This window comes from Cherax quadricarinatus, chromosome 87 (genome assembly GCF_038502225.1).
Source record: "Cherax quadricarinatus isolate ZL_2023a chromosome 87, ASM3850222v1, whole genome shotgun sequence".
In the NCBI taxonomy this organism is placed as follows: domain Eukaryota; kingdom Metazoa; phylum Arthropoda; class Malacostraca; order Decapoda; family Parastacidae; genus Cherax; species Cherax quadricarinatus.
The window spans coordinates 857,333-870,095 of record NC_091378.1 but is presented as its reverse complement, the minus strand read 5'-3'; the positions used below and the strand labels follow the sequence as shown (position 1 = coordinate 870,095).

The window sequence follows — 12,763 nt, the reverse complement described above, 5'->3', positions numbered from 1 at the left end:
CTCCTGTATACATTACTAAAGAAGATTATTGTATATAGACATACCTCATTTATCATTCAGGGCTGATTTCCAGATGTTAGAATGTCATGGGGGCAATACTTAATGAGATAATTGATGTATGACGCTGAGTTTGAAATTTAATTAAAGTGTTTTCGGGGCATATTTAGGGTTTAAACTATAAAAATAGTCATTTTTTTAACTGCGTCCAGAATTCATGGTTTTCTAAATTTGTGGGTGGTCTTGGGACATAATCCCTTCAAATTTGGGGGACTACTGTATAACCTATTTAAATTATTCTAAGCATTTATGTAATTCACCTAATTGAATACAAGCTTTTTTATGGCATGTATGTGTTAGATAGGAATGAATGGAGACAAATGGTTTTTGGGACCTGATGAACTGTTGGAATGTGAGCAGGGTAATATTTTGTGAAGGGACTCAGGGAAACTGGTTAGTTGGACTTGAGTCCCGGAAGTGGGAAGTACAATGCCTGCACTGTAAAGGAGGGGTTTGGGATTTTGGCAGTTTGGAGGGACATCTAAGCTGTTATATCTGAGCACCTCTGCACAGACAGTGATTATGTATGAGTGATGGTGAAAGTGTTGAAAAAAAAAAAATGTTTAATCTTAAGTCTGATCAAATTATACTCTGACAAACTGTATGATAAACTAGAATATAATATATTCTTCTTATTTTTATTATTATAATCATTAAGCACTAATACAGCCTCTCCTCACTTAGCGACGTACTCGTTTACTGACGCCTCAAACTTACGATGGGCTCTCTGACCAGTATTCATACCTATATAATGTATATTAGAGCTGAGTTCCTCTGTTCTGTTTATTTCAGTATACAGTACACTACTGTATAAACATTTAAAAATATACCAGAAATGTTATAAATGGTGCAGAGGTGACATTAAAACAATATCAAAGATGGTTGCCACACTTACCACCATTATAGTAAGCTCCTCACTTAGCGACGAATTCGTCTAACGATGTAGTCTCAGGAACGGAACTCCGTCATTAAGTGTGGAGAGGCTGTATATAATATTATTATAATGATAACTAAGCACTAATATATAATGTAATACTATGTTTCAAGGAGAATAAATTTGACTTTACTTATGGTACTTTGCTGAATTTATATAAATTAATTGTTGCAGGTAGATGCAGGTGCTAACTTTATCATCACACAGCTGTTCTTCAAGGCACAGACATTCATCAAATTTGTCAGAGACTGTAAAGCAGTTGGCATAAACTGCCCTATAATTCCTGGCATCATGCCCATCCAGAGTTACGACTCTCTACGACACATTGTCAAACTCTCCAAACTTGATGTTCCTCAGGATATCATGGATTTTGTGGCTCCTCTGAAGGACAATGATGAAGCAATAAGAAATTATGGAATTCATCAAACATGTATGCTTATTAAAGAGTTGTTTGATGCAGAAATGGCTCCTGGTGTTCACTTTTACACCTTGAACAGGTATATCAACTTGTGTATTGTAAGTACCAAAACTGGATATGTAGATTCCTATTTACAAATTTTTCATGTTTATATCATGTTTATTAATGTTGCAGTTTAAAAACTGTAGTGTAAAGCACCCTTCTGGCAAGACAGTGATGGAGTGAATGATGGTGAAAGTTTTTCTTTTTCGGGCCACCCTGCCTTGGTGGGAATCGGCCAGTGTGATAATAAAAAAAATAATAAAAATCATGAAAATGTAGCAAGTTAATCATCCTCACCATTTAGTCTTAAAGTTTACATTAACAAACAGTGACATTAATTTCTAACTTCTGACATATTTTATTTGGTGCAGTCTTACCCTTTGTAACTGTGTTCCCCTTCATAAATGTTACCCCTCTCACCCCTGATACATATGTACTCACCTATTTGTACTTGCCTATTTGTGGTTGCAGGGGTCAAGACATAGCTCCTGGCCCTGCCTGATTGCTACTAGGTCCTCTCTCTCCCTGCTCCATGAGCTTTATTATGTGTGCATGTATGCATGTGTGTGTAAAACATCCATACTGCTGCTGTACAGTGCAGGTACTGTATTTCCCACCTCTAGGACTGCAACATCCTCACCCTTCCTCTAGAATGAAGACATTATACTTCCTACCTCCAGGACTGCAACATTCTGACCCCTACTGTAGAGTGCAGGCACTGCACTTCCCACCTCCAGGACTTAAGTGTGACTAACTGGACTTCACATTACAAAAAATTTTACTGATTTCTAAAACTGTTACATTATCCCACGTTTAGAGAGGTAGCAACTACAGCTATCCTGAAGCAGCTGGGACTCTGGGCTGCAGCACCTAGAAGACCTCTGCCCTGGAAAATGGCTGCTAATCATAAAAGAAGTGGAGAGGATGTTCGTCCCATTTTCTGGGCTTCCAGACCAAAAGCATATGTCTACAGGTTAGATGAATTGTTTTATTTTGCATGTGATATTTCTAGATTACAGATTTACCACAAAAAATTCCAGTATAGTATATATCTCACCATTGTACTGAATACCTTAAATGTTCAGACAGCAAGTCTAATACAGAATATTATTATTACAGCCTCTCACTTAATGATGCAGTTCCATTCCTAAGACCACGTCTGTAAATGAATTCGTCGCTAAGATGCATACTATAATGGTAGTGGGTTTGCGTCCCCCATCTTTGATATTGTTTTAATGTCACCTTTGCACCATTTATAACATTTCTGGTATATTCTTAAATGTTTATACAGTAGTGTACTGTATATTGTAATAAACAGAACAGAGGAAATCAGCTCTAATATACATTATTTATGTATGCATACTGCTCAGAGAGCTCGTCATAAGTCCGAGGCATTGGTAAATGAGTACGTCGCTAACTGAGGAGAGGCTGTATTATAATTATTATTATTAGTAATACATAAAAATAATAAATAAATAATAATAATAGTAAATAATAATAAGGAGCAAGGGGCTAGTAACCCCTTCTCCTGTATATATTACTAAATTTAAAATGAGAAACTTTAGTTTTTTCTTTTGGGCCATCCTGCCTTGGTGGGATACAGCCGGTTTCTTGAAAAGAAGATTGTTTTTTATTGGCTTTCATGAAGATTTAAACTTACGTAAGTTATTTAGTACAAGAAGTGGTAGAGGCTCGATCCTCTATCTGCCAATCACCAGTCAGATACGTTACCTAGAAAGATTAAAATTATTTTGACTGTAGTTATATAAAAGGTTTGTTTTCCTGAAAATTACTGGAAGCTAATTGCAACACAAATTTTGGAAGTTAGGGGCAGGATGCTGACAAATGGTAAATAAAGGACACCAGTTACAGTGGAGTCCTTTATTGATGCAGTGTTGCACCCATGGACCTTGAGGTGAAAATAAAAGATACAAAACACAAACAGCTTAAATTGTACAAAGCTCAGGTGTAAAACAAGATAAGATTTGTTTGGATTCTTAACCCAGAGGGTTAGCCATCCAGAATAACCAAAGAAAGTCAGTGTGTCATCGAGGACCATCTGTCTTATGCCCTCACAACAGTTGATTAATTAACACCCAGGTATCTACTTACTGCTAGGTGAATAGAGATAATGGGTGTAAGGAAATATGCCCAACATTTTCACCCAGAAAGGAATTGAACCACGGGCACTTAGTGTGTGAGGTGAGTGTGTTGCCTACCAAGCCAGCCTACTTGCCCATATTAGTTTTTCTTTATTCTAAAACAATATGCATTATAAGGGTTGCTAAAGGAAACGTGCCACTGTTTTGTTTTATGGTGTCTGTAAGCTTTTATTACTTTTATTATTTATAACTTGGTCATTCTTCTTTATTCTTGCTGCCCCTGTTCACCTAGTAGTAAATAGTAGGTACTTGAGTGTTAGCTGACTGGTGTGTGGGTTACATCCTGGGGAAGAGGATTTATGGAATCCAGTGGAAAAAACTGACAGTTCGATGACATGACTTCATTGAGCTATCTTGGGTTACTAGTCCTTTGGGTTAATAATCTGATCATTGTTGTAGTCTGGACCTATTTTACGCCATTAAGCAAGAATATGAGTTACAGTGATGCAAGCATGCATTACTGGTATTATCCATTCCTCAGGCATATTTGTGATCCTGTAGAGAAATAGGTAAGCTTCAAGCTATTTCACTAATGCAGACTGTTGTATCCTTCTCAGGGAATACTATAAACTCCTGCATCCTTAGGTCTGCTGTGTGACTTAAAGGCCCTCGTACAGTCATGTACGATATTTGTAGCGATCATTGCAACATCTTTGCTGGATTACTGTTGCATGAGAATACTGTGTTGGCTGTGGCCCTAACATGGGCTGGTAGGTTGCTTGCAGTACCTCAGTTAAAAAATGGCCTCAATACACTCTGTATTATTTGAGCTGTTTTTCACATATACAATACTACTTGAAAAAAAAAAAATCACGACAAGTTGTACCAATAAAGGATTCCACCGCAACTAGTATCTTGTTTTAACAATTTATAAATTTTTAGATAATATTAATTAATATTAATTTTCTTAACAGAACACAACATTGGGATGAATTTCCTAATGGAAGATGGGGCAGTTCCGAGTCTCCTGCTTTTGGAGAACTGAAAGATTACTATCTCTTTTACCTTACAGTAAGTGAATATTTTTATAATATATTCATGGGGAAGCACTAAACCTACAAGGATTATACACTGTCTAAGAGGTAATCAGGGTTTTTTTTTTTTCAGGGAAAAAGAGGGTAATAAGTATTTGTATATTATAGTTATTTGGTAGGGTATGTAAAAGAAGAAAATTAAAAGTGAATACAGGAAAGAGTAAGGTTATGAGGATAACAAAAAGATTATCATTAGGTGATGAAAGATTGGATATCAGATTGGAGGGAGAGAGTATGGAGGAGGTGAAAGTATTCAGATATTTGGGAGTGGACGTGTCAGCGGATGGGTCTATGAAAGATGAGGTGAATCATAGAATTGATGAGGGGAAAAGGGTGAGCGGTGCACTTAGGAGTCTGTGGAGACAAAGAACTTTGTCCTTGGAGGCAAAGAGGGGAATGTATGAGAGTATAGTTTTACCAACGCTCTTATATGGGTGTGAAGCATGGGTGATGAATGTTTCAGCGAGGAGAAGGCTGGAGGCAGTGGAGATGTCATGCCTGAGGGCAATGTGTGGTGTGAATATAATGCAGAGAATTCATAGTTTGGAAGTTAGGAGGAGGTGCGGGATTACCAAAACTGTTGTCCAGAGGGCTGAGGAAGGGTTGTTGAGGTGGTTCGGACATGTAGAGAGAATGGAGCGAAACAGAGTGACTTCAAGAGTGTATCAGTCTGTAGTGGAAGGAAGGCGGGGTAGGGGTCGGCCTAGGAAAGGTTGGAGGGAGGGGGTAAAGGAGGTTTTGTTTGTGAGGGGCTTGGACTTCCAGCAGGCATGCGTGAGCGTGTTTGATAGGAGTGAATGGAGACAAATGGTTTTTAATACTTGATGTGCTGTTGGAGTGTGAGCAGGGTAACATTTATGAAGGGGTTCAGGGAAACCGGCAGGCCGGACTTGAGTCCTGGAGATGGGAAGTACAGTGCCTGCACTCTGAAGGAGGGGTGTTAATGTTGCAGTTTAAAAACTGTAGTGTAAAGCACCCTTCTGGCAAGACAGTGATGGAGTGAATGATGGTGAAAGTTTTTCTTTTTCGGGCCACCCTGCCTTGGTGGGAATCGGCCAGTGTGATAATAAAAAAAATATAGTTATTGTAATTTTCTTTTTGGGGATTTTCTTTCTTTTTGGGTCACCCTGCCTCGGTGGGAGATGGCTGACTTGTTAAAAAAAAAAAAAGAAGTTATTGTAAGGAAAATTCACATGAAATAATCTTATTTTTTCATTGAAATAGGTATAAGGCTTACAAAAAATAATAGTTTAAACTCCTATTGTCATTTTTTTATATTAGGGTGACCAAGAGGAAACACATTCACTCATAGCTATCTTGTCAGAAATATGTAACATCCCCACCTCTCCTTCAGAGTGCAGGAACTGCACTTCCCACCTCCATTACTCTTGTTTGACTACCTAGATTCCCATAATCCCTTCATAAATTTGACTTTGTTCACACTTGTTTATTATATACATGGGGAGGCACTCCATTTGTTGATGTTTCACCTGAGAATGGATATAGCCCTAATTCCCCATTCCTCACACCCACATAAAAGTGCTAGTACCAATGGAAATAAGTCACTCTGTCTGACTTTTTTGGGTTATCCTAGGTTCTCTACACATATGCTGCTATGTATGATAATTCTATATAACTGTATTTGTGTATACCTGAATAAACTTAGTTACTTACTTACTTACTGCTGTACTATGGTGCATTTTACTTTTTGCCTCTGTAGATAGACTCCTTTCTTTCCACAGATGCTGTAACGTACCACCCAAAATAACTTTAGAACCTCACATACCCATGCAAAATCTAACATAATGAAGAGGTGCTCAATTATATTAATTTTGTGATGTCCAGGCTAATTTTCATTGAATTTTTGCAAGTGAAATTAACATTTTTCATGTGTGTCAAAGCTATTGATTCTTGGTAAGACAAAAGTGCAGTATTTACCTACAGTCTAAACTCATTTTACATAACTTCTAAGCTTGTTTATAATTTCCTGCCTCTTAGGCAGGAAACACCACATGTATACAATGAAACATAAATATAGTAGTTATTGGCATAATAAATACTAAAATATTTATGGTTTGCAGAGTAAAAGTTCCAAGGAGCAGCTGTTGACTATGTGGGGAGAATCTCTAGAGTGTGAACAAGATGTGTGGGACGTGTTCCATGCATACGTCACTGGCACTGCTAACAAGACTGGCAAGAAAGTTACTAAGGTAGGGTTATCTTCTGCTTACCATATAACAGTGCTATGAATGCTACCCTGAAATATAATGCAATGTATGAGTAAAACTTGAATATATATAACTTAAAGGAGGGGTTTGGGATATTTGCTGTTTGGAGTGCCATCTGACCTCTCATATCTGAGAGCCTCTGCGATTGTGTGTGAATGATGGTGAAAGTGTTGCTTTCTATTTTTTTGGGGTCACCCTGCCTCAGTGGGAGATGGCCGATGTGTTAAAAAAAAAAAATAATGTATAATTTGCTTGTTGTATGAATGTTAGGGTGTCAGGAAGAGATGTGGGATTAAAAGATGTAGGATCTTTTACAAAGTTGGAACTATCATGGTTGCTCTTTGCTGATGACAATTTTTGGGGGGATTCTAAAGGTAAGTTGCAAAGTTGGTAGGCAAATTTGGGAGGGTATTTACAAGAAAGGTATTAAAAGTTTTTTTTTTTTTTATTTTATTATCACACTGGCCGATTCCCACCAAGGCAGGGTGGCCCGAAAAAGAAAAACTTTCACCATCATTCACTCCATCACTGTCTTGCCAGAAGGATGCTTTACACTACAGTTTTTAAACTGCAACATTAACACCCCTCCTTCAGAGTGCAGGCACTGTACTTCCCATCTCCAGGACTCAAGTCCGGCCTGCCGGTTTCCCTGAATCCCTTCATAAATGTTACTTTGCTCACACTCCAACAGCACGTCAAGTATTAAAAACCATTTGTCTCCATTCACTCCTATCAAACACGCTCACGCATGCCTGCTGGAAGTCCAAGCCCCTCGCACACAAAACCTCCTTTACCCCCTCCCTCCAACCCTTCCTAGGCCGACCCCTACCCCACCTTCCTTCCACTACAGACTGATACACTCTTGAAGTCATTCTGTTTCGCTCCATTCTCTCTACATGTCCGAACCACCTCAACAACCCTTCCTCAGCCCTCTGGACAACAGTTTTGGTAATCCCGCACCTCCTCCTAACTTCCAAACTACGAATTCTCTGCATTATATTCACACCACACATTGCCCTCAGACATGACATCTCCACTGCCTCCAGCCTTCTCCTCGCTGCAACATTCATCACCCACGCTTCACACCCATATAAGAGCGTTGGTAAAACTATACTCTCATACATTCCCCTCTTTGCCTCCATGGATAAAGTTCTTTGTCTCCACAGACTCCTAAGTGCACCACTCACTCTTTTTCCCTCATCAATTCTATGATTCACCTCATCTTTCATAGACCCATCCGCTGACACGTCCACTCCCAAATATCTGAATACGTTCACCTCCTCCATACTCTCTCCCTCCAATCTGATATTCAATCTTTCATCACCTAATCTTTTTGTTATCCTCATAACCTTACTCTTTCCTGTATTCACCTTTAATTTTCTTCTTTTGCACACCCTACCAAATTCATCCACCAATCTCTGCAACTTCTCTTCAGAATCTCCCAAGAGCACAGTGTCATCAGCAAAGAGCAGCTGTGACAACTCCCACTTTGTGTGTGATTCTTTATCTTTTAACTCCACGCCTCTTGCCAAGACCCTCGCATTTACTTCTCTTACAACCCCATCTATAAATATATTAAACAACCACGGTGACATCACACATCCTTGTCTAAGGCCTACTTTTACTGGGAAAAAATTTCCCTCTTTCCTACATACTCTAACTTGAGCCTCATTATCCTCGTAAAAACTCTTCACTGCTTTCAGTAACCTACCTCCTACACCATACACTTGCAACATCTGCCACATTGCCCCCCTATCCACCCTGTCATACGCCTTTTCCAAATCCATAAATGCCACAAAGACCTCTTTAGCCTTATCTAAATACTGTTCACTTATATGTTTCACTGTAAACACCTGGTCCACACACCCCCTACCTTTCCTAAAGCCTCCTTGTTCATCTGCTATCCTATTCTCCGTCTTACTCTTAATTCTTTCAATTATAACTCTACCATACACTTTACCAGGTACACTCAACAGACTTATCCCCCTATAATTTTTGCACTCTCTTTTATCCCCTTTGCCTTTATACAAAGGAACTATGCATGCTCTCTGCCAATCCCTAGGTACCTTACCCTCTTCCATACATTTATTAAATAATTGCACCAACCACTCCAAAACTATATCCCCACCTGCTTTTAACATTTCTATCTTTATCCCATCAATCCCGGCTGCCTTACCCCCTTTCATTTTACCTACTGCCTCACGAACTTCCCCCACACTCACAACTGGCTCTTCCTCACTCCTACAAGATGTTATTCCTCCTTGCCCTATACACGAAATCACAGCTTCCCTATCTTCATCAACATTTAACAATTCCTCAAAATATTCCCTCCATCTTCCCAATACCTCTAACTCTCCATTTAATAACTCTCCTCTCCTATTTTTAACTGACAAATCCATTTGTTCTCTAGGCTTTCTTAACTTGTTAATCTCACTCCAAAACTTTTTCTTATTTTCAACAAAATTTGTTGATAACATCTCACCCACTCTCTCATTTGCTCTCTTTTTACATTGCTTCACCACTCTCTTAACTTCTCTCTTTTTCTCCATATACTCTTCCCTCCTTGCATCACTTCTACTTTGTAAAAACTTCTCATATGCTAACTTTTTCTCCCTTACTACTCTCTTTACATCATCATTCCACCAATCGCTCCTCTTCCCTCCTGCACCCACTTTCCTGTAACCACAAACTTCTGCTGAACACTCTAACACTACATTTTTAAACCTACCCCATACCTCTTCGACCCCATTGCCTATGCTCTCATTAGCCCATCTATCCTCCAATAGCTGTTTATATCTTACCCTAACTGCCTCCTCTTTTAGTTTATAAACCTTCACCTCTCTCTTCCCTGATGCTTCTATTCTCCTTGTATCCCATCTACCTTTTACTCTCAGTGTAGCTACAACTAGAAAGTGATCTGATATATCTGTGGCCCCTCTATAAACATGTACATCCTGAAGTCTACTCAACAGTCTTTTATCTACCAATACATAATCCAACAAACTACTGTCATTTCGCCCTACATCATATCGTGTATACTTATTTATCCTCTTTTTCTTAAAATATGTATTACCTATAACTAAACCCCTTTCTATACAAAGTTCAATCAAAGGGCTCCCATTATCATTTACACCTGGCACCCCAAACTTACCTACCACACCCTCTCTAAAAGTTTCTCCTACTTTAGCATTCAGGTCCCCTACCACAATTACTCTCTCACTTGGTTCAAAGGCTCCTATACATTCACTTAACATCTCCCAAAATCTCTCTCTCTCCTCTGCATTCCTCTCTTCTCCCGGTGCATACACGCTTATTATGACCCACTTCTCGCATCCAGCCTTTACTTTAATCCACATAATTCTTGAATTTACACATTCATATTCTCTTTTCTCCTTCCATAACTGATCATTTAACATTACTGCTACCCCTTCCTTTGCTCTAACTCTCTCAGATACTCCAGATTTAATCCCATTTATTTCCCCCCACTGAAACTCTCCTACCCCCTTCAGCTTTGTTTCGCTTAGGGCCAGGACATCCAACTTCTTTTCATTCATAACATCAGCAATCATCTGTTTCTTGTCATCCGCACTACATCCACGCACATTTAAGCAACCCAGTTTTATAAAGTTTTTCTTTTTCTCTTTTTTTAGTAAATGTATACAGGAGAAGGGGTTACTAGCCCATTGCTCCCGGCATTTTAGTCGCCTCATACGACACGCATGGCTTACGGAGGAAAGATTCTTTTCCACTTCCCCATGGACAATAGAAGAAATAAAAAAGAACAAGAGCTATTAAAAGTGAACATAGAAAAGAGCAAGATGATGATTAAGTTTACTCGGGTATACACAAATACAATTACATAGATTATCATACATAACAGCATATGTGTAGAGAACCTACGATAACCCAAAAAAGTCAGAGTACCAAAAACTCTAAGCAGTGGTAGATTGAATGTCTGCTTGGAGACAGAGAGTATAGAGGAACATGTCAGCAGATGGATAAATGAAAGACAAAGTGAACCCTAAAATAGAGGAAGGAGAAAGTGGGTGGTGTTGAGGCATCTATAGAAGGTTTATTTAGGGAGGAAAGAAAGGAAACGTATCAGAATATAGTAGTACTAACACTTTATATGGGTGAGGGATAGGTTTTAAATGTTATTACAAGAAAGCTAAAAGCAGTGGAGATGTTATGTTTGAGAGCAGTGTGTGGTTTGAATATCATGCAGAGAATTGAGTGTAAAAATTAAAAGGTGGTGTGCATTCACCAAGGTATAATTCAAAGGGTTGAGGAGGGGTTGTTGAGGTGGTTTAGGCTTGTAGAAAGGATGGAGGAGGATAGGATGATGAAGAGAGTGTACAAGTCAGGGGTGGAAGGTAGAAAAAGTAAGGGTTGTCCCAAGAAGGGTTGGAGGGAGGGGGGTAAAGGAGGCTTTGAGTTTTGGGGGCTTGAACATTCAGAAGATTTGTGTGAGCATGTTAGGAAGGAGTGAATGGATACAAGTGGTTTCTAATGGACATGCTATTGGAATATGAGTAAGGTAACATTTATAAAGATAATTGGGGAAATCAGTTAGCTGGACTTGAGTCCTGGAAGTAGAAAGTGCAGTACCTGCACTTTGAAGGAGGGGTGATGTAGTTGAAAGATAATCTGAATTAAGATGGCTGCACACTTCTGGCACAACATATAAATGAATGATAGTGAATGGTTCTTCCTCATTTGAGTCACCCTACCTTGGCAGTTGGTTGTTGAAGTAAAAAAAAAAAAAACTTTGTGCACTTCATGAGACAGGTTCATGGTTTTGGATATTTCTCAGTTCTTTTTGACGTTTTTGATACTTTTTTTCTCAGATGTAGCTCTGTATTCAGTCTCCTGTCTATGCTTCCCAGATTCATAACTTTGCTTTTGCTGGGGTTAAACTCCATAACCATTTATTTAAGATTCCTAAAGGTTGTCTTTGTGTATTTTTTATTATTTTGGCATCATTTGCAAACAGGTTATGTAAGAGTGTATTTCTGTTGTCAGGTTACTAATATACACTATGGACAGTAGAGGCAACCTGCCTCTGTGGGAGACAGCTGACATGTTAAAAAAAAAAAAAAATGAACAGTATGGATCCCAGTACTGATTCTTGTAAGGCAACACTATCAGTGCTCTTCCATCATGATACTTATTCCCTTATATTAACTGTTTTCTGCTCCTGATTATCATCAGGTGCCATGGAATGATGATGAGTTAAGTTCCGAGACCTCGTTGCTCAAGGAGAATCTGGCTGACTTCAACAAGCGAGGAGTCCTCACCATCAACTCTCAGGTATGTTAGTAGCTGCCACACTGAACTGTGTGTGTTGCTCCTTGCCTTCATCATTAACTGTATTCCCTCTGTCCTGTACATCATCTGTCTGTACAATTTATCCTTGTCAACCTACGTATGTTTTGGCATAGCAGGAGGGCTAATTTGGTAAGAAGATGCATTTGCAAAATAAAGTTTTACAGGGTGACAAGCAAGTGTCACATGCATCATGTGTTGACACTACATGAAACTTTGTCTTTAAATAAAAGTTTGCTCTGTAAATAGTGTCTTGAAATTTTCTTCATATTATTGACTTCCATTAACAGTGTTTACACTGTATACCCTCACAACTAACAATTTGTGTGTGCTGTCCATGATGGTCCATGTGACCTGCATAAAATGAGACTTTTCTTAGCAAGCATGTGTAAATAAGAAACTGGAAGGGATGAAGAAGGAAATACCAAAAGTGTAAGTAGGTATATTAGAAACTGTAAAAATGGAGAAACTATATTGCAAATGCAGCATTAAAGTGGAGAAAAATAGGACAGATTGCCAGGTGATGCTTCACTGTAAGTTCAATCAAAGAAAACTCGATAATG

At 38.8% G+C, this 12,763-nt stretch overlaps 2 protein-coding genes across 5 annotated transcripts in view; one reads left to right on the top strand and one right to left on the bottom strand.

Annotated features, from left to right (window-relative positions):
• Positions 1 to 12,763, bottom strand: part of LOC128703785 (non-lysosomal glucosylceramidase) — a 291,380-nt gene that overhangs the window by 186,969 nt on the left and 91,648 nt on the right. The gene's annotated exons all lie outside the window — the stretch shown is intronic.
• LOC128703779 (methylenetetrahydrofolate reductase (NADPH)) overlaps positions 1 to 12,763 on the top strand; it is a 43,790-nt gene that overhangs the window by 19,272 nt on the left and 11,755 nt on the right. For all 4 annotated transcript variants that reach the window (XM_053798599.2, XM_053798600.2, XM_053798601.2 and 1 more), the window contains exons 7-11: positions 1,166 to 1,488; positions 2,269 to 2,424; positions 4,528 to 4,624; positions 6,729 to 6,857; positions 12,087 to 12,185. In XM_053798599.2, coding sequence (XP_053654574.1) covers positions 1,166 to 1,488; positions 2,269 to 2,424; positions 4,528 to 4,624; positions 6,729 to 6,857; positions 12,087 to 12,185 — 804 coding nt within the window. The remainder of the gene's footprint in view (positions 1 to 1,165; positions 1,489 to 2,268; positions 2,425 to 4,527; positions 4,625 to 6,728; positions 6,858 to 12,086; positions 12,186 to 12,763) is intronic.